The sequence below is a fragment of the Rhipicephalus sanguineus genome, chromosome 10 (genome assembly GCF_013339695.2).
Source record: "Rhipicephalus sanguineus isolate Rsan-2018 chromosome 10, BIME_Rsan_1.4, whole genome shotgun sequence".
In the NCBI taxonomy this organism is placed as follows: domain Eukaryota; kingdom Metazoa; phylum Arthropoda; class Arachnida; order Ixodida; family Ixodidae; genus Rhipicephalus; species Rhipicephalus sanguineus.
The window spans coordinates 32,132,076-32,157,145 of record NC_051185.1 but is presented as its reverse complement, the minus strand read 5'-3'; the positions used below and the strand labels follow the sequence as shown (position 1 = coordinate 32,157,145).

The following is a 25,070-nucleotide window of genomic DNA, read 5'->3' as shown; positions in this document are numbered from 1 at the left end:
CCCAAACGTCACCTCCCCTAGCTTGCGAAAAAAGGCAATAAAATAATTATTTTGCTCTAGTCTCTGTCTGAAAGGAAGGTTCTGTCTATCGATTTCAGCACCCAATCCTTCAAACTTGCTGAAAATCTTGGCGGCAATAATTTCGTTCAGTATCCCTTTGAGCTTCACGCCGCACTTGCATTGGTTTTTTAATGGCACATAAGCCACTAAGGCTATCGTGCAGCAGACACAAAGTATAGATTGTGTACAAAGTTGGGTAACGTGAATGAGCCCTTGCGGCCTTGCCTTTGCAAGGGTCCGGACAGTCCCATTTGATGCCGCAGTTAGATGAACGTAATCGGCCGTCTCAAGGAACTCTCTGGGTTTCTGGGCTGTTATTTCATTTCTCTCGTTAATCACGGTACCATGTTGCCGTAGCGATGATGATGTTGCAGCACCAACTCACCCAGCCTTCGCCTCAGAATCTATAGTTGACAGGGCTCTTTTTTATGCGCTAAAGAGTGATGTTGTCACACGAGTACGCCAGCTGTGTCTACATATACATGCAGCTCTTGCGCGTGCGCGCACGCACACAGGCACACACACACACACACACACACACAGAGAAAGACGCACGAGAAGGACGTCCCAGAAGGATAGGATAACCCGCCGCGGTGGTCTTGTGGTTATGGTGCTGGACTGCTGACCAGTAGCCTAGCCAGAAATTTTTTCGGGGGAGAGGGGGGGGCGAGTTCAACCACACCTTATGTATGTTCGTGCGTGAATACGTGCAAAACTAAAAATTTCGAGCGGGATTTGAACCTCAACAACAAGTGTTATAGGGTGGATTAGGACATACTGTGAACCAGTTGACGTTCAAGGCATTCGATAACACGGTTAAGAACTAGCTTTATTGAACAAAATAACTCTGAAATCCTACGTAATGTTTACTGACTTCTGTAAAAGTTCAACTGCGCGAACGCAAAATCGAAAACACGAGCAAGCATCCTTAACTTGCCTAATTGCACGCTAATAATTGTTGTATTGCCAATTAGTGTCGCATTCCCGATCACTCGAATCAAGGAGGTGAGCTCGCCTCTATCGCTCCAAATGAGGCATTCAGCCTCATTTCAGCGTTCGTTGCGGCGTCAGCGCTGTATTCCGCCATGCTGCACGAAACTGCGGCAGCAACATCAAACGCACTTGCGGATGTCGCGCATCATCTGGACTCCACTCTACACGCCTGTGTAGCTCCCTTTTAGCGCGACGTCCAGCTAATGCTCTGTGTCGTGCAGCTCCCAGTGGATATACCCACGTGCCCCTGCTGTGTGCGTGTGCGGAGGTTACCAAAAGCCCACAACGAACGCCGACGCGTGGCTCGCGCTAATTCCATCTGATGTGTTCCTCTTTCAGTGGTCTCGGAATAGGAATATCGAATAGGACTGGTGATATTTCACGCTGCGTTCGTACAGCGGAGGACACGCTTCTAGCGCTGCGCCTTTAATCTTTTGTCGTCGCGCTGTCGTAGCGGATAACTTAGGTGGCGTTAGCAGAGAGCTCCGTCGGTGCCAGTCGTTAAAAGCTTGTCCACGCTTTGCCGCGTTCGCTTGCTATCCGTGCACGGTCCTCCGCATGCGTAGAGCCGGCGTGCAACAGATCCAAGGAAGCCGGCTACATGATAGTTGGGTAATCGCTGTATAAAAAAAATGTTCAAATGCGTTTGAAGTCGTCAGATCGAATTTGATGGAATGATAACATCTGAATGAGTAACGAAGCCGAAACTCTAAGCAAACTACAAACGAAACCGCACTATCAATCGGTTTAAATCAGGGAGTGGTACGGAGCAGAAGGAATAGAAATTACATGGAAAGCTTTCAAAGAAACTATATGTACGCTAGAACACATCCTATGGGACCGGTTCACTGGGGCCCGGTAATAGGCTGGACCGCTTTCAAAGACTCATCGAGTCACTAAGTTAACACCATCAAGTGCTGGCTGTCCAGTACACCCTCAATAGGGCCATGAGGTTCGACCTCCCGGTGCCGTCGTGGGAGTAGCCAGGCTGGCGCGTTCGCGTCATGTACATGATAAACAATAAAGCTTTGGGGAAAAAAACTCGAGGAAAAAAGTGTAATGACGCAAAGAAGACAGGGACGAAACGAAGACACGAACAGACATACACGGGTGCCAACTTCCAACTGTTTATTAAGAAGAAGAAGAAGAAGAACTTGAGAAAGAAGGTTAAGAGCTCGAGCAGCCATCATTCCAAGAACCTAAGCACCGGTGGAGCCCCACTGCTAACTTAAGCTGGGGTAACGTTCGTAAATGTGTTTGCAAAAATTGCCACTTGCACTAATTCTGTGGTTTGCTTGATTCTTCACGCGAAACTTCATCATTATTAGTTACAGGCTATAAAGTACTGATATCGAACTTTGCGTGAAGTAAAAAGGAACACCTAGTGCAAACTGTGCAAGAATATTTTGCCGCGGCCCTTCAAGAACTCTGGCAAATTCCGGAGCTTTTAAATGATAAACTTACAAGGAATATGTCCCACTATAAAGACACCCTGCAGCGCCTATATCAGTTCGCTTCCAAACGATGTTTGTTTAGTAAAATACATGTTGTAGTTTTGCGCAGCTTCTCTAAAGGTGCTTGTGTCCTGAATGCGATTCAACCAAACATTGCCTAACCTACAGTGCAAGGTGTGGGTGCATGCAGCGCCGCGCAAGAAAAGGTTAAGAAAGTTAGACGACAGGAAGAAGGTGCACTCGCAACTAAACCTAATTTTGCGTCGATTATTTTGCGGCAAATATAAAGCCACGAAAACACCACGTGTTACCGATACCAAGGCCACATAGCGGGAAAAACAGCCAGATAACGCACCGGCGTACCGCACTGATCGCCGAGATAGTCTATCTCACATGAGAATAGGTCAAGAGACAGCTGGCAAATGCAGCTAACTAGCTTGCATTGATACCCTTGTGCAGACTAACCTACAGCCTGACTCATCCAAATATGACCTAACGTAACCTATACTAACACACTAACCGACTTAACCCAACCTAACCTAATAGGATTACGACGGCTACTCTCGCAGATGTGTTTAATTCAGGCTTTTTTTTTTTCACAGTGCTTTTGACTATTCAAACCTGATTTATAGCACACAACTAGTGAAGTTTGCACTCACTCCTACACGGAATTTTCAAACGGCAGAAACGCGTTCATAATGTCAAATTCCTTCAAACAACTTTCGATATAGAAAGTTTCTAAGTACTGTTAACGTGGTTTTCACCATGTTTCTCTAAATATTTATGTGCAGACTAACCATATTAACTTAAGAAAATCTAATACTATAGGCCAATGAAACGTTCGCGCTATAAATTTCGAATTTACCGCTTCATGTTCATGAAAAGAAAAGGTGGCTAATAGCAATATTGCGCCAAACTAGTTGCTTGTAATACATTACATAAAGAGGAGAACGTATTCAGGTAGAGTGATCTTTCTTTATTATTATAATTTGTATGACAATGCAACAGTCCATATTAAGCATGGAACAATGTATATGACTGAGGAGCGCAAGGTTAGATCTCTCAGTGCACAAAGAGGCCACACGGGCTAACGCACGTACATGAACGTGCGCTCTTCATACAAAGAAAAGCATGTGAATGTATCGGCCTGCTAGATAAACGTGTCACCTTTCACTTTTTACTGAAGGAAACCTTTGTGAGCAGAACATCAACGAGTGCCTCTCAAGCCCATGCAAAAACCGTGGCGAGTGCGAAGACGGAATCAACAGCTTCACCTGCCACTGCCCTCCTGGTTACGGTGGGCCCTTGTGCGAAATGAGAGGTGAGTTATTGAAATGTTTCGTTTACGGAACAACACATTATTACCGCGCGGTTAACACTTGCGCAGGAATGCGTAATTTCGCCTAACTCGGTCCGATGTGCATTGACCTAAGACGACTCGAAACCGAAAGCCAAACTCTTCTCTTTTTCTTCTCATTCGACTGTACTGATAACGCTACCCCTTGAAAGCTTTCTGCACCTAACGTCGTTTTGCGCTGCTTCCGTGATCGGAGGCATTGCAAGCCTTCCGACGAGATCAGTGCCTCCGAGATAGGCCCACCTTTGACGAAGCGATGAGGTCATGTGATGACGCAATCATGTGACGTCACCTTATGTGACACCACAGTGACGTCATAGTGACGCCATTATAAGGAGGAAGGAAATGAGAAGGGGAAGGTGAGGAGAAGGCAAAGGAGAGGTGGAAGGCCACCAGCTCCGCTATTTCCTCTTGTGATGACATCACATGATGACGTCATCACATGACATCGTAGCCGATCACGGAGGCCTTGCAAAATCAGGTGACGTGCAGAAATATACTAGAGTAAAACTTGTCGGGCTTGTTCGTGCATACTTCATGAAATTAAAAGTATTAAAAGACGCAAAACACAAAGAAAGGCAGGCGAAAGGAAAGAGCGTCACTTGCAACTAACTTTGTTTGTGAAATAACATCGCAATTTATAAACGCAGCCACACATGCGCAACAACATACCACCTGTCACACCGCAACAATCGGCCACCCTCAATGCATGTGCTAGTTCAAAAAACTATAAAAAAGTTTCAAACTCAGCTGAACGCAACACAACTGAAGTATCACTGATACATATATCATTTTTTAATTTTATGTAGTATGCTCTAGCATTTCTCGTCCCAGCACCTCCTTGCTTTTACCAAGAATGATGATATTGGCAAATCTTGCCTCGCATTTACACGTGTTGCAATGCACAAGCAAATGTGCCGAAAGAATATTCTTGATCGAAAGATCATTTTTCCTCGCTCGATCTTTCCCGCATCGGCCGCTCTGACCGATGTAAACCCTTCCACAAGAGAGCGCAATTTCGTAGACCACTCCCAACGCACAGGTTACGTAGGCCTCGCATGCTTTTTACCAAACAGGGCTGGCATGGGTTCTAGCAAAACTTTGGTTTGGGCGAGCTGGTTCATCGTCGGACTTGTTTGGGGCAGCGCTAACGAACACACGGACAAACACACAGTTCCTCAAGAAAGCGAAAGATAAAACTGAGCGCGAAATCATGGAAGCCTTTTTCATACATAAGGCAGGTGACAACTGCGTTAGCAGGCCTTCAATCGTTTTGTCTGACGCTGAGATTGATTATCTCAAAGGTTTTATTTAAGGGTGGTTCTCACTTGCACTTCCCTTTTGTTGTCATGTGATCTTTCATCGTTTTATGCTTTTACACGCGAAGCGTCCGCCAGTTGTTATTTTACTATGTTGTTGTTTTTTTTCTCTTGCACGCATGCTGCATGTGAAATTCCTCTGCTATAGCTAAACAGATTGTTAAGATTGTTGTTTATCGCTGCTTGTTAGTTCTGGGCAACGTGGCTGTCACAACGAGCGATTATGGCACATATAAATGCACTGGCAATGGCAATAAAGTTCAGTTGTAAGTCAGCGCCCGTGGCGTCTACTATGTGTCTTTGTCCGTGTGTTCTTTAGCGCTGCCCCAAACAAGTCTGGCATGGGTACTCGTGAAATCTATTCGCAACTTCCAGGTACCGTGGCGCCGCCGAGCGGTGGCCGCCGGAAGCTCTGTTGAGATTATTGAAATGTTGGACCCGCTTGAGTCAGCGAATGTTGCCACTTGTTTTGTCTCGTTTGGGGTCGTTTTGCGACGGTGTGCACGGTCTCGATACGTGACACTTTCGGTTCCTCAATGTGAACGGAAAATAAAAGAAAAAGGCAACTGATTTTACTGCGGGCCTCGGTGCTCACAGCGTACAGCGGGAGGCAAAGCAAAAGCCTCCCCTTCAGATTAGCGCCTCGAAAAGCCGTGAGTGGTTAAGCGGGTTAAACTTCGCAAGCAAATACCCAAGGCCCATGAATGTATGCAGCATCCCATTTTGTGTCCGAGTACATACCTATACTACCTCATATCACCTTTCTCGCGCTTCGTTCCTCCGCTCGACATAGTCGCTATGCAGACAGTACCAGAACTGATAAGGAATGCGTTCCGCCTCTAGAATATAATGAAAAGTCCGCTTTCAAAGCGTCCATTGCACCATTCCACGTCTGAAGTGGCTGTGAAGCGCCTCCGTGACCTTCACATCTCCAACTCTTTTTGTTCTGTATTACTTGCTGATGGCGCTGTTTTTTCGTCCCTGTCCCGTACGATGTTACTTATTGCACTTCTCATAAACACCGAAAGCGTAGGATGATAACAGAAACGTCCCTTCTTAAACGTGAAAATTGCGTCTTGCGCTGGTTTCATTCGCTGCTTGTCGACCCATTGTGGCATTCCGCTGGGTTTTTTTTTTCTCTTTTTTACCCAGAAAGCGCAATAAAATCGTACTTCCGATAATCGCACATGCCTCAAGTGGTTCTTGTGCTTCGGTCTCGAAGGGCAACACATTTTTTTTCGTTTACTTACATTACTTCGTGCTTTGAAGGGAGCTGAGCTAGCTACGCGGCAGAATGCAATGCAAGCAAAAATGAGATAAAGCATGTCTCCGAGAATGTCTCTGATATTACTGAGACATCTTTACTGAGTCTCCTACCACCATATCGTGCTAACAACACTGCGGGGGTTGCAACGCGCGATTAAGCGCCGCAAGCAACGCGACCAGTGTGTTTGCTTTATTTACAATTGTGTGCATATTTATCTTCCTAATGAGGTTCCAATCAAGTACCCGACATTTGTTTACTTATTATAATATGCCACCGGAACCCTGCTTTCACTAAAACATAAATCGGAGTGCAGCCGAAGCGCAAAGAACTGAACACTTCACCAAACATGTACGTTCCTAAGTCGTCTGCAGCGTGCCGATAATCTCAACGACCGCCATGTTGGATGTACAGTCGCGCCACCTATAGGCCGTGAAAGTTGCGAATAGGAACAGGCCCGACAAGCTTCCTTGGCGCAAAAAACACGCCAGGGACTTTGTACCTATTAGCCACCGCAACCTTATGGGCGCACGGAACAACTCCTGGTCTTTTTTCGAAGCTCTGGCGTTCCTTCTTTTTCCCTTAAAAGTTTTGAAGGAGGGATTCAGCCGCTGCCTCAACGACCGAGCGAAGATGTCCAGCTGGATATAGTCGGCTGACCTGGTTGCCAAAACTATCCTGCATTCTGTGAGGGCAAGATCTAGCCCACGCACCTTCCAACACATAAAGGCAATAGCCCTCCTAACGACTTTTGATTGGGCAGCATTATGAGACATCAGCTCTGCACGAACAGTAGGCCCAACAGATGTGCTCTTCTGGCAGAGTGAGGCTCTAATCTAAAAACTGAATTTTGGCGCTGGTAGGTAGCTCGCGCGTAAAGGACAGCGCCTTCGCATGTTGCCGAAATCTTTTAAGGTTACCATTTCAAATTACCTTAATGAGCGCCACTCGCGACTAACCGTACTCATTCAAAAATAAGGTTAGTTGCGGGTGACGTTCTTTCCTTTCGCCTGTCTTTTCTTGCTGGTTTGCGTCGTTTAATTTCATGAAGATGTGCAGAAAGCTTGCAATGCCTCCTATTTTGGAGGCAGTGCAAAGCGACGTTAGGGCTGAAAGCTTTACGGGGGGTGGGGGGGAGGTGAGAGGAATAATACATCGACTGATACGAAGAAGATGGCTTTCGCCTTCGAGTCGTCCTAGGCGAATGCATAAGGGAGCCTGTGAGTATTTATAAACACAAATTGTCCGTCTCTAACATTGCACTTTTTCCATGGGTATACACAGGGCTCATCAGGAAGCACATGGGAAACAGTGGTGTTTGTTGATAATAAAACGAACCGCCCGCTTCATGTTTGTCGAGGCTCAAACTCTGAACCTTCTGCGCGTGCATCCTTTCGAATCCTCGACTTCCTAGGTATACAGGAAGTCGGTCAGCGAACCTTCCAACGCTATAGCACATAAAAACCGCAGTGTATAACGGCTGTAACTCTAAACCTTCGAAGTGTAGGGTATCGAACCGTCGGCTCCCGAAGTGTATAAAGACTAGAAATCCGACCCTCCCAAGGATTCTTACATCCTTGGGAGGGTCGTTGGTGGTGGTCAAGCAAAGGTCAAGCAGTGGTCGAAGAATGGTCTAGGAAACAGAGCAGAACAACTTTAATGAAACAAATTATTCATATGGGGGAGCGTAAGTCGAGGACCCCATTGGCCTTAGCCACCCGTTCAACCTGCTCGACTCGCGCATGCGTGTCGACCGCGTCAGAGCTGGAACGTCGCGCCTCTCCCTGCTACAACGTGTGTGTTGGTGTCATTTCTGTCTGTCAGGTGTGGGGGATGCTTTGAGCAGCCCCACGTATTGTGGTATAGCGCAGGACTTCCTCCGCACCAGAAGCAGGAACCTCAATAGCACGTCGGGAACACGGCGTGTAATCATTTTAAGTGGGGATGAATGCCGGTTTGAACTTTTCTCCAGTTGATGGCCTCCTCTCCTGTTCCATGTTTGTGGTGAGTGGTGTACACTTGTCAGTCAACGGAGGGTGGAGACGAGCAAGTAGCACAAAGGTTACACAACTCCGGTGGAGTAGCTGCAGACTTTCTAAAAGAGTATTTCACTCCCCCTGAAGAGCTCACTCCAGACATCGTTCACCGTGATTCTTCCCATGCATACGTTATTGGCAGCTTATCTCATAGGATGAATTTCCAGGGATACCTCACGGTTGTAGTATAGTTCTGACAGCGCCCTAGGCACACAAGATTCCAACCATGTGTCCTCTCTACGCAGTAGACTTGCAGACATCAATATACTGCCACCTAGAAGTATCTTCAACCAGGTTCTCGTTTGCTATCCAACAGACACGTGCCCGGAAGAACTGCAGCAAACGGACAAGGGCCCCTTCCATTGGCAGCCCACAGCTCACGGCTCGGTAGCCAAGGTCGAGTGTCCCTACGGAGCCTACAACCCGGCCAGTGAGTACAAGTACGCGCGAAGGAAGTGCCGGCTGCTGCCCAGCGGTCAGACAGGATGGATGAAAGTGTCGGCGCAGCACTGCCGGTATAAGGTCAGTATAAGCCGCGGGACCTACACACCCTTCTTCACTTCACTTCGTCTTCAGACACCTACTTGACTCCACCGAAAAGAGGCCACTCTGCTTTGTCGTTTATGGCTAAGAGTGGCTTTTACAAAGTCATTTTCCATTCTTATCGGTATGGCTGACAACGCTCTTTGTGATAACTGTGGCAGCGAGGATACATTTCAGCAAATATTATGTCACTGTCCTCGCTACAATGTGAAGAGACAATCGCTCGCGGTCGCTTAGCTCGCATAGACCACAGACCGTTGAGGGCAGTAGCCGTTTTGGAATGTCGTCCTAAGAGGTCATCCGGGATGAAGGCGACGATGGCATTAGTCTAATTCTTCAAGTCAATGGACTTGCACCAGTGGTTATAGACCAATGACGATATTGTGACTGTGGGGTGTGTAACTTTGTGCATTCGTGCTCCCCCTCTCCGTCTGTCTCTCTCGCTTTCTCTGTACTTCTAATTTTTTCAAACTACCCTAATCCTTTCCCCAGTGTGGCGTAGCATACCAGTTTTCCTAGGGTGGTTAAGCTCCCTGCCTTTCCTCCCTCTCCTGTTCCTTCCTTCCTTGACCATTTGAGGCGCTTTGTACATATTCGTGCACACAACTTGTTTTTGCTGGTTGTGCCGACTAGTGGCTAAGAAAGAGCAAGACATGTCGAGGTTCGGATGAAATGAGCCTCGTGAGTAATAAATGTCTCTTCATTTGACTTCATTTCCTAGTGCACTGTTGCATATGATCACTTTGCTGAATGCACTATCACGTTCGCGAGCCACGTCGAAGGAGGAGGAATAAACTTTATTATGAACCAGCAATTTAGGTTCGTTGGCCTAGGCTTCCCACGTGGGGACGTCGAGGTCTTGCCTCTTCGCCGCCTCGCGGGCTTGCTGGATGGCCCATAGCTGATCGTCGAGGTGGGAGCTGCGCAGGGCAGCGCACCATCGAAATCATAAGTTTTATTTGCGCGAAATGAATCTAAAGGAAAACAAAATTGCGCTATCTTTCAAGCCTGACATTTGATTCTACTAATCCAAAAGAAGAACATGAATAACTTGCGGCTAAATAGGTATCTACTTACAATTTAAGTAGGATTATATATTACATTACTCACGTGTACAAACAGTACATAATTTAGCTCTTACACTTTCTTACACAAATTGACCGCTTATCGGGAAAACGGCTAAGGTAGAGTTCCTGAAGAACACTTTTATAATATAAATATATTTATGGTTTGGCTTCAGCATACCACCAATGCCTGCATGGAAGGCGGCCGAATCAATGCTGCATTGTGTGAACTTCCGAGCATGCATGGGGGAATATTCTCTGTCCTCTCAAGCTTAATGATATTCGAAGTTCCACGATAGTTTGAGTGTTCGTCATTGTTAATTTTTTTTCCTATCGCGCAGAGTTTTCAAACGGCAGAGAACATCACCTCCGAGTTAGAGTTCCTGACGCACGATCCGAGCAACATCAGCCCGGAGCAGCTGCAGAGCTTCGCCGATAAGATTGAGCCTGTCGTCGAATACGCCATCAAGGACATCAAGGTGAGCCAGCTACAAACGCTAGAATGCCAGACGGGTATTCGCGAATGAGAAAACCAGCGCCAGTAGCCGGTTTACAAAGGAAAGAAGAAGCAAACACGACAAACACTGTTGCATTCGCTTTGTGGACCGCCTTTCGGCTCTGTTTTCCCATTTACGAACATGTGTGACCAGATATATCAGCAAGGATTAAATATCTTTGAAGAGCGGGTGTCTCTTGAGCCAACGTTTCGACTAGTAGTGTTGTCTTCTTCGAGGCGGCAACTGCAGGGAGCAACTTCAAGCATGTTGCTGTCTTGAAGAAGGCAAGTCCACTTGTCGAAACGCCGGCTACGGCGACCCTCCCCCCCCCCCCCCCCCAATTTAGTCTTCGTGCTTCTTTGGCACTGTTTCTTAACGCCATGACTTTTAAGCTTGGCGATCTTAAAGATGGTTACATTATTCGACCATACCTTCTACCACCCGAGGCACCTAACAATTATCTAGCAATGCTCTTAGGTATCTCCGAAACAGGCCTGGGCAAACAATCACAGAACTTCTCTTTCTTTTTCGCTGAAAGTTTTTAACTCATCGATGTGGCGGAACGCCACCACGCTGCCGCTCCGACTCGGGCGTCGCCTGCGGTAGCGGCTGATGGGTGTTCCCCCTGTATCCCCCGGTGGCTTAAACTCCTTAGGCTCTATCAATAAAGTTCTTGACTGACTGACTGATCGAAGAAAAAATTTTCCCGCACAATACACGTATAAATCTTAAGATCACTTGCAAGTTTTAGCTTATTACAACGCTGTGTTCCTTAGGAGGTGATCCATTCTCCTGGCACACGTATGCTTACGCGTCTATGCAATTTACAATAACACACTCGCGTTTAGACTTTTTATGACGAGGCAGAGTAGCCAGTTGTATGCGAAATATCTCGCCATCTCATATTAATAAACACATCCCATGGCATCTGTGAGGGAAATGTACATGATTCCAGTAATACTGGTGCCAATCATGGCGAGACGTCATTATGTGAAAGTTGGGGAAGTACAAACCATTTAGAACAAGCTTGCGGTGTTTTCTATTGCATGAAATCTTGTTTCGCGTGAGGTATAATTATTACAATGTTGGAGATGTGTACGAGCTTGAAAACAAACTTACGATGCTTAGTGTGGTACGAAGTTATGTTTCGTGCATAAGGTAACAAGCCGTATTTACTCGAACGCAGATTGCACAAGCCATGATTCACGTGATCAGCAACTTCCTAGCGCTCAACGACAGCGTCATCGAAGAAGGAGACGCAAAAGGAATGGCTGTCGAAAAGTAAGTATAAGTACAAACCACACTCACCGTCTCAGTGACAAGAACATGACGTTTAAAGCAAGCTGTCGAGCCTCCTAGTTAAGCAGAACATCGGTGACACCAGCCACACCGGTAACAGTGGTAGCTTTAACACAACAGAAATACTTTAGAGGGACCCTGAAACGTTTTTTGAAATTTGGTCAGCGTTTAGGTACAGCATTATCAAATCATTCGCACCACAATTTAAGAGACGCACCTTGTACCAAGACAGCTACGGGCAAATATATCAATGCCTCCTACGGCAAAACTAGCGACGTCCCAGGCATAGTTTTTTTATAGGAGGCGTTAATTATATCTATACCTTCCTTCTTACCACTGCCTTGCCTCCTGAACTCATGAAACACCCTGGCGTGGCTGGTGATTGGCGAGCACTCATGAGCGCACTCGAAGGGTGCCTCGATGCTCCTCCTCCCCCGCCGCATCGATACACCCTAGTCGAGTGCACCCGGCAGCGCGCCGTTTGGCAACAGAGACGAAGCGCGGAGTGGTTAATATCTGCTCCGCCAGGTGCCGCCACATTACCAGCCGATCTTACTTTATTGTCCTGTACGGCGACAACATGCAAATGCATTCGGACAAACAAAAATCACTTTAGAGCGACCACCGATAAGCGTAAACTCGGGCAATGTGGCTGTGTCTTCAGGGGTGAAGTTACAGCCGCAGAAGCGTGGTTCCTGGCGTTCACTCTATAGCGGCAGCCCGACGCTCACTGCAGCGACGAGCTCAAGCGACCCGCTCGCCAGATGCGTCACAGACCTTACACGATGTCGCAGCTTTGCAAGTCACGAATCGCTAGATTTGTAGCACGCAACACAGCTAGGGCAATTCACTGTGTCCGAGAAAAGAAACGTCGAGATAAACGCTGGTCGCTCAGCTCACGTCAACACGGATGACGTTGTAGCACAGGCCGACGACGCTCGCTGCGCACTGGAGGTTCAATGACGTAACCTGAACATATCCAATCAGATCGGTCGCCGGGTGCTACTAAACATGGAACAACGCTACGTGTAAAAGGCGCGAGAAGTTGAAAACTCGTAGCGATTCTGTAGCGATTCACAAGCTTACAGTCTTGTAATAAATCACATAGTTGACGCAGAGAGCTTAAATCAGTGTGCAAATGATTTTTAGGACTTGCTTTACCGGTTCAATGCGTTTATGGGAAACGTGCAGCACCGACAGGTGGCGCTACAGTCCACTGCACCAGTGCGCCGCCGCGCCACGAGTGGCCACTTGCGGCCACTTCAGCTTCCACTGGCGTGCTTCTAATAGTCGTCTCTTTGTCTGTTACGCCCGCATTGTATGCTAATGCGTGGGCACGAAGGCGACATGTTTGATAAAACGGGCGATATGGTGAAGCCAGACCTCACGAAACTTGTCGACAACGTGCACGCAAGTAGGGACCGATATCGTGTGGCCTGCATCGCCGAGGCCACACGATATCATCCAATAAAAACATGGAGGACAAAACAAAGAGCACTTCAGTTTAAAGTTGTGATGAAGACAAAATGTGAACCCTTTAACGGGCTCACGGCACTCATTGCATGTGTGCGTACAGGTCGGGATCATTCAGTACTATCGCAGTGAGAGTAGCCAAAATGAGAACGAAGAACCCTCTACTATTATGTTGCAAAATAAAGTTTAGGATTTTAGGATTGATTGATTCAATCAGTGGCTTGTTAATTGATTCAGTGATTGATTTAACTTGATTCATTGATTCAATGACTGAGAGAGAGAGAATTAAACTTTATTGAGGGACCAGGCGCGCGTGCTCTTCGCCCAGAGGTGGGTGACTTCCTTATTCCAGGTAGCCATGGCTTGCAGCTGACGCTCGAGCCCTGTCCACCAACCTGAAGTAAATATTTTTAGACACTTTGCATAAACAATAAAAAATGACTCTGACGTGACAAGAACTCATGGGAACAGGTGATGATAAGTATAAGTAGAAAAGGTCGGGCCAGTTCCTTTAGAACGGAAGTCGACCTGTCCAAAGATTTAAAGAAAAAAAAAGATAAAAAAGTACCAAGCGCCACCTGCTACAAAAATAAGTTAATTAGTATAGCAGACCTTTTTCCACATAGCTGGATGTCGTATTAACCGAAGCCATATGCGCGTAGGAACACAATTATGCAGTGCGTTTTATCATCATTGGCCCGTACCTTCTACAGTGCTGCCAGCAGCTTGTGAAACGGTATAGTTCACTGCACCACAGCACACCCGCAAGAGCAAGCGGTGACGTAAGCAGGCAGGCGCGCGCTCTTACATAGGGGAGAGGAGGAGGACGGGCGAGGAGCGCGAGACCTGGCGAGCGCCGGCGCAAGTGCACCCTACGCAAACCTTATCATTTGACGCACTTGAGGCGAATATTGTTGAACCCGGCCCAAAGCTCGCAGAACAGGAGGGAGGACCGGGGAGAGAAAGGCGGCGAGGATGATGTGACGTCACCACGCGAGATGTTCGCGGTACCTTAGCGTATCTTAAGCTACGACATGTCCACTATCATATTCAACCCTTAGCTTAACCCAATCCATCCCATTTATATACGTTTGCGGCGTTCGTGTGCACTGCTGCATTCCTTAGCCGAACTTTGTGTTTCGCGCGCTGCCGATTCCACGTAGAAAGACGCGCGTGGTTGAGATATGATCTGCTAGGGATCACAACGAGCCCGATCCCACGGTTTTTTTTTTAGATTTATTTGCTGTTTCGACTAATTTGTACTGCTTATGACTGTAATATTAATTTATGACGTGCAATAATGTGCACTCTATAATATACGACCGTTGTCTCACACTATTTAATCCTTTTTTTTTACGTTTAAAAATTTTATCAGGGCTTCCGGAAAACTGGCACTGGCACTCGACGATGTAAATTTTATCTTTGATGTACGTTATTCATGTAAATTTTGTCAATTGCACGGTAGCTTAATATCAAGCTTAGGAATGGTATATAGAGTAAAGTACCACTTGAACGAATGTCAGTTAAACGAAATAGTCAGTTGGACGACCTTTTTTGAAATCCCCCGCCGAAGTGCCATTGGACCTAATGCTCGCGAATTTCAGTTTAACGAGATTAGTGCAGAGCGCATTTCAGTACTACGAGCATGTTTCGTGACACCATCCAATGCCTCTCACGTCACATTGTTAAGAAATTTTCTGAATGACTGGGTACAGACAGTGCTTTGCGTTCTGAAGACTATGTCACCTCTGACTCTCGCGTTGAGATATGCGCCACTCTGTCTGCAGAAGAGATTGTAGTGAGCCACCTACCTCAGCAAGAAAAAGAGGAGGAGGAGGAGGAAGTAGCCGTTGTAGAGGAAGCACTAAGAACTTCAGCTAAAGAAGCACTGATGTTCTTGGCAAAAGTGAAATCCTTCGCTGCCCAGCCGAATATTGTGCCGGAGATGGTTTATGAGAACTTGAACACAGTAACTCAATTAATGACCACTGCAGTCCTAACTGCACAAGTGCAGCAAAAGATTGCTGCATTCTTCAAAACATGCTAAATTAGCAGGGATTCGCATTCAAATGAGCAGCATTGCAAATAAAAGGGTTCAGATTTCATTTCAACAACCGATGCTTTCTTTAGTTCCTGACAACAAGTTCCAACATAGCTATTTCATTCCAGCGAAGTTTCACTTTAACGAAGTTTTTCCTGGGGTCCCTCGAAGTTCGTTCAAGTGAAGTTTTGCTGTATTAAGTACGTAGACCATATAGAACTACACAAACAAAATGGAGTGTAGAACAGTAATTTCTTAAATACACCAACCACTCTGGATTTCGCTTATAAACTGATGAACTGTGGCAACTCTAGCAGATCAATTTTTAGGATAAAGAACACTCGCTTTGTCTGTAGTTCTTTAACATACCTGTTGAAAAAAATAAGTATGAAATTCTGCTAAACAACTATTTCGATAGCCGCAAAGAGCGAAACCAAGGAAATAACGGTGGATTTATGTGGTAGCTGGCCCAGCACTTGCTCGGGTATTGGCGAAAAAAATTCATCCTACATCGCACTTTTCCAACGGTCGTACCCCCCACAACAGGGGCAGTTCCCTGTTCTCCCACAGTGCAGTACTAAGTACTGCTAATCGTTTGCCTTTTATTCTAAACGCAAAAACATTTCATCTTGAAAATTAGTCGCAAATTGGTATTTCCTCATTCACACACGCACATAATACAGTTACGGGGAGAAAAGGCGCTTCAGACAAAAAAAAAGCTTCAGAGTTTCGCCGTAAGGGCGAAGCAATGAATGCGTCAGCAACAAACTGGAATGTCGCATGAAGCACAGCAAGCAGCTGGGAACATGCAGCGCGATGCTCAAGCATAAAGGGTGTACCAAAAGAGCACACACAAGAAGAACGCGAACTAACAACTGTCGCAGCTCGACACTTGCAGCGCGCTGCTGAAACACGAAGGGCGCACGAAAAGAGTGCACAGGTATACACAGGATGAGCGCGAACTAACAATTGTCACAGTTGTTACTTCTTTGTATTAGAGCAGCGTACTGCAAGTGTCGACTATAGACAACCAACTAGCCCCTACTTTGGCTCTTCTAGCTAGCAGTTAACTCCTTTCGCACACACGGCCGCTGCAGTGAGCGAAGTGACCTTGCGCTGTGTAACTTCAACGCAAATTTTGCGGTGAAAGAACACGACAAACCGCCGCCCCTCACGAGATACGAACGCGTGAATTGGCGACTATGCCCTGTAGGGCAAAATACAGGTGGTACAAGTAGGAGGCGCGCGTGCATGGCAACTCCGGCGAAAAACGAGCGGGGCGATGTTCTTTAATGCCCGCGCTCCGCGCCACCTCGCGGGTGATAAAGAGGACATGCTGAAGCGCCTCCGACCTCTGCGTACCGCCAGCGGTAAATGGTGTGTATAAATAGCTCCCCGTTAGTTTGTTGCAGTACGTATGCCCCGTGGCAAAGTCTCTGACAAGGCGCGCACCGGAGCGAGGGGTGTCTAAAAATCACAGAGATTTATTATCATCAAAAGTAAATAGGTCCGAAATAACTGGCTGTGCACCCTGCAACAAAACCATTATCAAACCACATTCGTTTACCTGGACAGCCTTTTAAAAATATTCGGGCCACTATACTTGAGTGAGGCTTTCGTTCTCATCATGACCGTGAAGCCCGCGAGTCTTACCTTATCTATAAGTTTAACACCGTCTCATCCGGTATCAACGATAGCACAGGCACACTTACAAGCGTTCCCACTAAGCACTATTAATCATAACGGGGTCTCCAACGGCATAGGCAGCTCTGTTTCTAATATCGTTCGTGTTTCCTCTACGGTTACTTTGGTAATCACCTAATATTTTTCAGCTTTCGTACCACACTACGTGTTGACGTACTGAGTTGTGTGTATCATGTACTGTGTCTGTGCTGTTTTTTAGTTTTTTAGTTTGTTCTCGTATTAACCTTGATGTGTTTGAAGCGTACTTCAGGAGAAGTTAAAAAGCAACAATTGATCTTAGTGCTGCGTAGATTTTCTATTTGCGATTTCAGACTGTTTGCAGTTTAATGCTGGCATGTGATTACGTTCCTGCGAAAAAATTAGATAAAGCGCAGATCTGATGTCATCCCCCCCCCTTTTCCTCCATGTGACGTGCAATCCAATAATTCTGTCATATCACTAGTGTGTAATGCCATATCAACTGCGTGTGCAATCTATCTTAATCTGTGTAACGTGACTTCACTGCCACGAGTCCCAAATGTGCGCGTATGAATCTATGTCGACTGTGTGTGACCGCTACCTGATGTTGTCATTCTTGCTATCGATAAATTCTTTGAAACTATCTAACTTAAACGTGTTTATAAGGAAACCCACCACAATTTACTTGTTACTTTGACAAAGTCTGGTCCACCAGACGAAACGTTAGTGAAAGTATACAGTGCCAAACCAACCTAAGTCGTAGTATCTTTCTTCATTCGATATATATATATATATATATATATATATATATATATATATATATATATATATATATATATATATATATATATATATATATATATAAGGAATGCCTCGCCGGCGAAGCGCAGGGCAGGGACATTCGCTCGCGGCGTCTCCGGAGTCAGCCGCACGGATCCAAAATGTTTTAGCACTTTCAAGTTAATTATTGCAATTACTTGTTTTTTTCTCTTACATATGTTGTTACAAGCAGGAAGTATTACAAGCAAGCGCCCGTGACAATATTATTTTATACCATGTTCGTTCATTTTGACACGGTTTTCAGCATTGCTAGCCTTGTTACGGCCTGTATTGAGCGCTTTACTGTGAGCGGGATCACGCCACATGAGGTATATGGATGGACAAGCCAGGCCCCTGAAGTGCTCCGTACTTAAAAATCACACCATCGCCCGCTAATGGGGACCATGAGATCAAGGTGGACGATTGGGCGAGTTGGAGATTCATGATCGACGTAAGTATACTGCGCGGTAGTAAACACGGACGACAAGAAGAGGACACTTGTCCTTGTGTCTTCTTGTCGTCCGTGTTTACTACCGCGCAGTATACTTACGGGGACCATGAGGCGATGCAAAGCAGCGTTTCGGCATGTCGAGCCCGCTTTTCAGAGGGGAAAGGGAGAGGGGAGAGGGGGAGGGAGAGAGGAAGATGGTGAGTGGAGGGGAGAGGGAAAGGGTAGAGGGGAAGTGGAGGGGGTGAGGGGAAAGGGGAAATGGGAAGTAGAGAGGGAGAGGGGAGTGGAGAGGGAGAGGACGCTGTGGAGAGGGCTTGCGCATGCGCAGTAAGGGTGGTCACGCCGCACACCACCACCACCACCACCACCAGATTGAACTCCGCTATAAGATGCTTCACATCTAAAAAGAGAGGCGTTCGCGTGACTCCGCTTTCTTGCGTCTAGGGTAGCGAAAGCCACACAAAAGCGAGTGATTACTGCATGTATATAATTATAAACGAAATTGAGAGTGATGAGTTAATTAGTAATAACTGACCAGTGAGCGTTGGGCATCGATAGAATGTGCTGGGTAAAAGAGGCATGCCATGATGGCTTTCGTCTTCGAGTCGTTCAAGGCGAATCCACAAGAGACCCTGTGAGTTTTTTGCGACACCAACTTTACGAGAATATGTGGTGACGTTTATTACATGGGCTTTGTAGTATAGAGCGTTACGATGATACGACTAAATATTTCTGATAGTCCACATGGCAATGGCCGACATCCAATTCAGGCATGTGGTCGCGAAATTCTGATTTCTTTAGTACTATGATTATCTCTACGGGCCAATTCTTAATAAACAGGTGACTGGCCAATGTCGAAATGAAATAAAATGACATTTCGGGATCCGTTCGGTTCCCTTCTTCGCAATGGAATGACGGCCAAGCAAAGGTTCTTTCAGTAACTTTGAACGCATGGCGCAATGCTTCATGCCTTCATCGTCGCATTGCGTCATGCTTTGAGCACTATTTAGAGAACCTCTGCTTTGCTGTCAGTCCAATGTAAACAAACGATCCGTACGGACACCGAAACGTCATTTTATTTATATGACGTTGGTCAGTGACTCATTTATTAACAATGCCTTTACCTGACCAGTCGGTATCACGTCGAACCCTCGACCTGAATGGGTCAACCATTCTATTTAAAATCTGAACATACGCGGAAGCCCTGCGCTTTGTTGTATCTACCATGTCGTATCTGCAAATAGATACCGTATGTTCATCGCTAATATATCTTCTGTTTTGCCAAATTAACTGCCATTCCTTGTAGAAACTCCCCTCATTGGTCAAAGCGAGATCCCGTGACCTGTGTGCTGACGCAATGGCGCTTCAGCGAACGGGTATTACGTTCAATTGCCAAACGTTGTTGTTTCTTTTGTTTCGCCTAATTAACGAACCTTTCTTGCACTAATTCCTCATTTAACGCGCGTTCTCGTTTGCACAGTGTACCACCCTTTGTTCAAAGTCTTTCAAAGTTTTTGAAAATTTCATTGGTTTTTTACTTTGGATTATCCATTGCATAATGATCCCCACCCCTTATTTAACAACCCCCCCCCCCCAAAAAAAAAAAAAAAAGAGGGCCTTTAAGGAAATAAGCAGAGCAGGAGTGAACTTCGGCGACCTTAGGCATCGAATGACGGGCTGTGTGACACGCAGGCTGGTTTCGGTGGTGGAGAGGTTCACCTCGGAGGTGGTGCTGGGACCCGGAGCGCTCATCATCGAGAATGAGAACCTGGTGGTCAAGGCGGTCGCATGGTCGCCCAAGCTGCTGTCTCAGGGCCAGGACTTCCTCAGCTTCTCGCTGCGTTCCAACGGAGACCACTACCTGCACGAGGACTTCTCCGGAGACGGCGACGAGCAGGAGAACGGCGATGTGAGTGCAACCATGTCTTTTAAAGGGCTCCAAAGCCACAACGAGTTCAAAGACGAGAGAGCGGTTTCTTTCTCGCTTTCGCTACCCTTCCTACAGGCACCATCTCCACGTCGCCATTTATTTCTTCATAAAACACGGCGACAGTGTCAGCACAAAGCGTTGAGCCGATCGCGATTTCGCGCTTTATCGTTAGACGCTGTTATAACCGCTTGCGCAGTCGAAAACGCACAAAACGGAGTGAACATTCATGTTTAAAGGACAAAGCTTTTAAGCGCACATAAAACGAGGACCGAGGATTTAAGAACTTCCCAGGACAGCGCTGTCCTGTCAAGTTCTTAAATCTTCGGTCCACGTTTTATGTGCGCTTAAAAGCTTTGTGCTTTAAGCATGAATGTTCACCAACTAGCCCATCTCACCGTCTTGTTGAAACGGAGTGAAATCAGTTGATCGCATACGATAGCCATGCGAGACAGGGCAGAGCAGGTGTGCGACTGCTCAGAAGACAGGGTAGGAGACAAATTACAACTCATATCGCTCGTGTATGGACCAATCGCGATATCGTTTCCTCATGACATCACGTGAACAAGCTGCTGGCGTCACGAATTGTGCCGAAAAGACGGGAAACGCCAGGTAAAAATAACGCGCTCGTTTTTTTTGTTTTTTTTTTTGCAGAGTTTAGTTAGGGCCCCTTTAAGGCGAAAGCCTTAGTTGCATCACCAAACGCGAGAAGTGAATGTCGGCGTCCGCGGCGCCAACATCAACGACGCGACATGTCACGTGGTGTTAAATGACGTCATCATGACGACACAGGTTATAACACATTTGTGATGTCATTATGACGTCAAATGATGATGTCATCAGATGAAACCTTCGCTTGGTCAAAGGTGGCCCAATCTCGAAGGTAGTCCAACAACACATGAGGTGCAGAAATTTTTCATGAGTGGGGGAAAACATGAAAAGAATCGTATGAGAACAATATGAAGGTGGCTGTCATCCTAGAGTCGTCTTGGGCGAGAGCATAATGGATCATATGACTTTTTTATTGGGCTTATTGAAGAGCTTCACGTCATTTAAGGTACTTTGGCGCGGATAATAAATGATGCCCGAGTTTCCAAATTTTCCTTTATGGCGGCACCCCGGCTCGGCATTTTGTGGGATATCTTCCAAGGCTTGATCAATCGGTACCCAAGGACATGTTCCTCACCTTTGCGTAAGGTCATCCATGTCATGTCCCTCATGTCAGGTGATGTCATACATGTAATGTCGCACATTTTACGAGTTAATGTTCAATTTTGTTCACAAAATGTTTGCCAAATGTTTCTCTTGTGGCTAAGGGCAAGCCTTTCAATTTAAGAAGCGAGTGGTTTCTGTACGTCATGCTATGACATAGTCCATTCCTTGCCAATCACGCCATGCATGCAGTCATTCATGTCATGACATGCTATAATGCTTGTAATTTCAGCAGCTTCAAACGCAGCCCATACAAAAAACGACAGGTGGTTTGACTGAGATATACATCTTTGAAACGGGCGGCCAACTTGCCCAGACATCAATTCTCCTGCGGCTTGACTGAGCCATTCCGGATGACAGGACCTCGGGCAACTTTTTGGAGCCATTGTAACATTACTCTACGCTAGTTAAGGGTGAAAAGAAAAACAAAATAGGTTCCGGGTGACTATATATCGAGAATGACATGCCGAAATATCCGCGCGTTACACAACCAAAATGCACAAAGATTAACTGTTTCCAACGTCTGCTTTCGCATGTTGCATGAAGTTCCTAATATGACCGCTCATTCAGGGAATTTGTCGCCTTTTCGAAAATTTATCTGAGTACGCTTTGCTGTTAAGGCGTTCTCTTGCATAATGCAGGGAAGTACTTGTAGCGCATTGCATAAAAAAAAGCGGGTGTGTAATTGCTCCGTCGCTGGCTCTCACCAATAAAAAATGCGGATATCTTGAGAGGTACCTGCCCATTAAACGGTTTAATCAGATGTTGCATGCGTAGGTTGAACCGCTAAAAAGATTGGTGGTGAATATAGGGAGCATATTTATACTGAATATTTCTCTATTGCGCCGGTTTCTAAACATCATGTGAATTGTATGTTTTGCTCCTGAGCAAGTTCTCAGCTGAAGTTTAGCGCTGGGTCCCGTCTGTTTACCTTGCCTTGTTCTTCGTTCTTTTTTGCGCTAATTAGAGATACCTCAAGCAATTAATAGATACCAACTAGCCCAACTCTCATCTCTAACGTTTTATAATGTGTGCATGTATTATTTGCTTCCGTGCTGTACGCAGAACATCGTGATCACAATCCCGTTCGAGGCACTGTCGATGGCCATAAACAGCTCCCTTCTGGCGTCCGGTGAGCCGTACCGGCCCATACACGAAGTGGAGAAGGGACCTCGCATCGCTTTCATCTCCTACCGCAACGACAAGTTCTTTCGACCTGCTCGACACAGCCCGGGTTCTCTGGTCAGTGCAGGTACGTCATCTACATCCTTACTAACTTCGTGCCTTTATTAAGCTGAAAGCCTTATTTGTCTCGTTGAGCGGCCCCTTGAGCGAAACACGGCAGGCCAATTAAGTGTTACTAAAGCCCACGTGACATACGTCGCGAACGATGTCACTTCATGACGTCATCATGTGATGTCACCATGACGTCACATATCGCAAAAACTTGTGACATTAACATTACGTCACGCGATGACGTCACTACATCACGCCATCGTTTGAAAAGTTGTGAACGGCGTCGGCATTTTCTTGGCAGTCCGTACAAAGTCCAAGTGCGATTAAACTTTCTTGCGGCGAACTTGCGGTATACGCTCTGGAATTGCTCGCCTTAATGATGCAGTGTCTGAGAACCATCTGCTTTCTTATATTTTTAAGGACGATGAAAACACAACACGCAAATAAGCTTCAGTAGCGCGCAAATAAAACACTTAAGGAGCAGTTCGTAAACATTCGCAATCTGTGGTGAGGTTCTTCCATAAGTGCCCCAACAAGACAAATGACGACAGCCGTCATGATCAAAATTGCTTTCTCTTCCAACCATCAGCACAAGAGAACGAAACTGTGCTTTCTGCCTCTATTCATGTTACAACGTTCAGCTCAGAACTGGTGGATCTCGGAAACGAATTCGGAGCTGAGAAGTGGAGCGTCTTGGAATCACTTTTATGTGGCATAGCGCTGTCATAAACAAGGCGGTTTCGCAGGAGCCAAAGTTTCGACGAGCAGTTTTTGCTTCAACGTTGCGGCCTTAAAGAAGACATCACCGCTTGTTAAAACGTTGGCTCCAGTGATACCCTGCGTTCAAGGATATTTCATCTCTTCATAGCGATGTTATGAATGATGAAAATTTCTGCAGCTATTTATGCATCGGAAACTGTTTGCCACGTTATGTTCTACAACAGAGGGAACCACTCCCCATAATTTATTTTTCTTTGCCCCCAAGCTATGCCTCGTGTAAATTGGCCGCGCGCTCTTTCTAACGGCAACGTTCTCCCCTGTCACTCTCGCAGGACAAGTCGTCCTCTCTGCCAAGATCGGCGACAGCAAGATCGAGAACTTGACCGAACCCTTGGTCTACTCGTACCCGACTTACAACGCAGAGAGGCGCATCTGCGCATTCTGGGATGAGCGCCGTGAGTATTTGAAGTCGCATTTCATGGAAGTATGGTTCGCTTCGTCGATTCACTTGAAACCTGCGGATGTTCCGTGATTATAACTAAACAAGAATAACGCTATTACGTGCATCTGCATGTGGAATAACTAGCAGCGCGAATATATCTCATCAACAGCTTTGTACGTGAATTACGAACTATAATGTTCTTAACGCAGCGCACTACAGTAACATAGCGGATAGTCTGACGTAATCACGGCGCAGCGCTACGCTTGCTCATTCATGAAATATGAGTCAAATATATCCGCTGCACAACACGCAACAAATTATGTACTTGGCATCGCTGACACTCACGTTCTCGCAGAATAATTTGACGCTTGCTCTCTTGCAATGACAGTGATGCCCTTCAAAAAACGGTAGCGCTTGCATTACTCAATAAGAACTTGTTGTTGGGCGAGTTGGTGAGTACTTAACATCGTGGTTTAGCGCTAAAGAAAGACAGACACATGTGAGAGACAGGACAGCGCCTGTCCTGTCTCTCACATGTGTCTGTCTTTCTTTAGCGCTAAACCACGATGTCTTGCATTACTCGTCGTCTGAACCGCAAAATGATCACTAACTCGACGTCGCGAGGCGTCGTGTTTTCCCGGTTTCTAGGTGATATTTTGCGAAAATTTGGTATTATAGCCGGTCACAATGGAAACTTTAGGGTAATTTTGATGGAGTGTACTTAGGCCCCCAGAATGACACTTTGGCGGTGCGCTGCTACACGAGAAAGGGAAGTGTACTTTGGAAATAATTGTAACGGCAATGGGTACTTAAGCAGCACAACAGATATTCGCTATTTCAGGCAATGTTTCTTAAATAATAATGCGTTACAGCTATAAGCAGCCCTTAAAATAAACTTTACATACAAACGCGGCGGTTGCGGCCGTTACCCGGCGTGGGCTGGGTATGCCCCTGGCGGTCGTGGCTGTAAACTGCCTGAGAACGAGAATAGCAGAGTAGTTTTTTTGTAGTATAGTATGTTTTAATGCATAAGAATATTCCTACTAACGAAAACGATAGCTTAAAAAATGCTACGAACTCGGCTTCGGATAGTCACGTATTTATTCTCGAGCCACTGCAACCAAGGCTAGACACTCCGTCGCAGCGAAGTGAGTTTGGCGAACGCACTCGCCGGCAAGTGCGCTTCGCAGCGAGTGTCACT

General features: G+C 46.2%; 1 protein-coding gene across 1 annotated transcript in view; it reads left to right on the top strand.

Annotated features, from left to right (window-relative positions):
* LOC119406316 (adhesion G protein-coupled receptor E2) overlaps positions 1-25,070 on the top strand; it is a 66,242-nt gene that overhangs the window by 25,777 nt on the left and 15,395 nt on the right. The window contains exons 7-13 of the mRNA XM_037673053.2: positions 3,694-3,828; positions 8,800-9,005; positions 10,432-10,569; positions 11,774-11,868; positions 20,025-20,241; positions 22,537-22,723; positions 23,760-23,882. Of these exons, the coding sequence (XP_037528981.1) occupies positions 3,694-3,828; positions 8,800-9,005; positions 10,432-10,569; positions 11,774-11,868; positions 20,025-20,241; positions 22,537-22,723; positions 23,760-23,882 (1,101 nt within the window). The remainder of the gene's footprint in view (positions 1-3,693; positions 3,829-8,799; positions 9,006-10,431; positions 10,570-11,773; positions 11,869-20,024; positions 20,242-22,536; positions 22,724-23,759; positions 23,883-25,070) is intronic.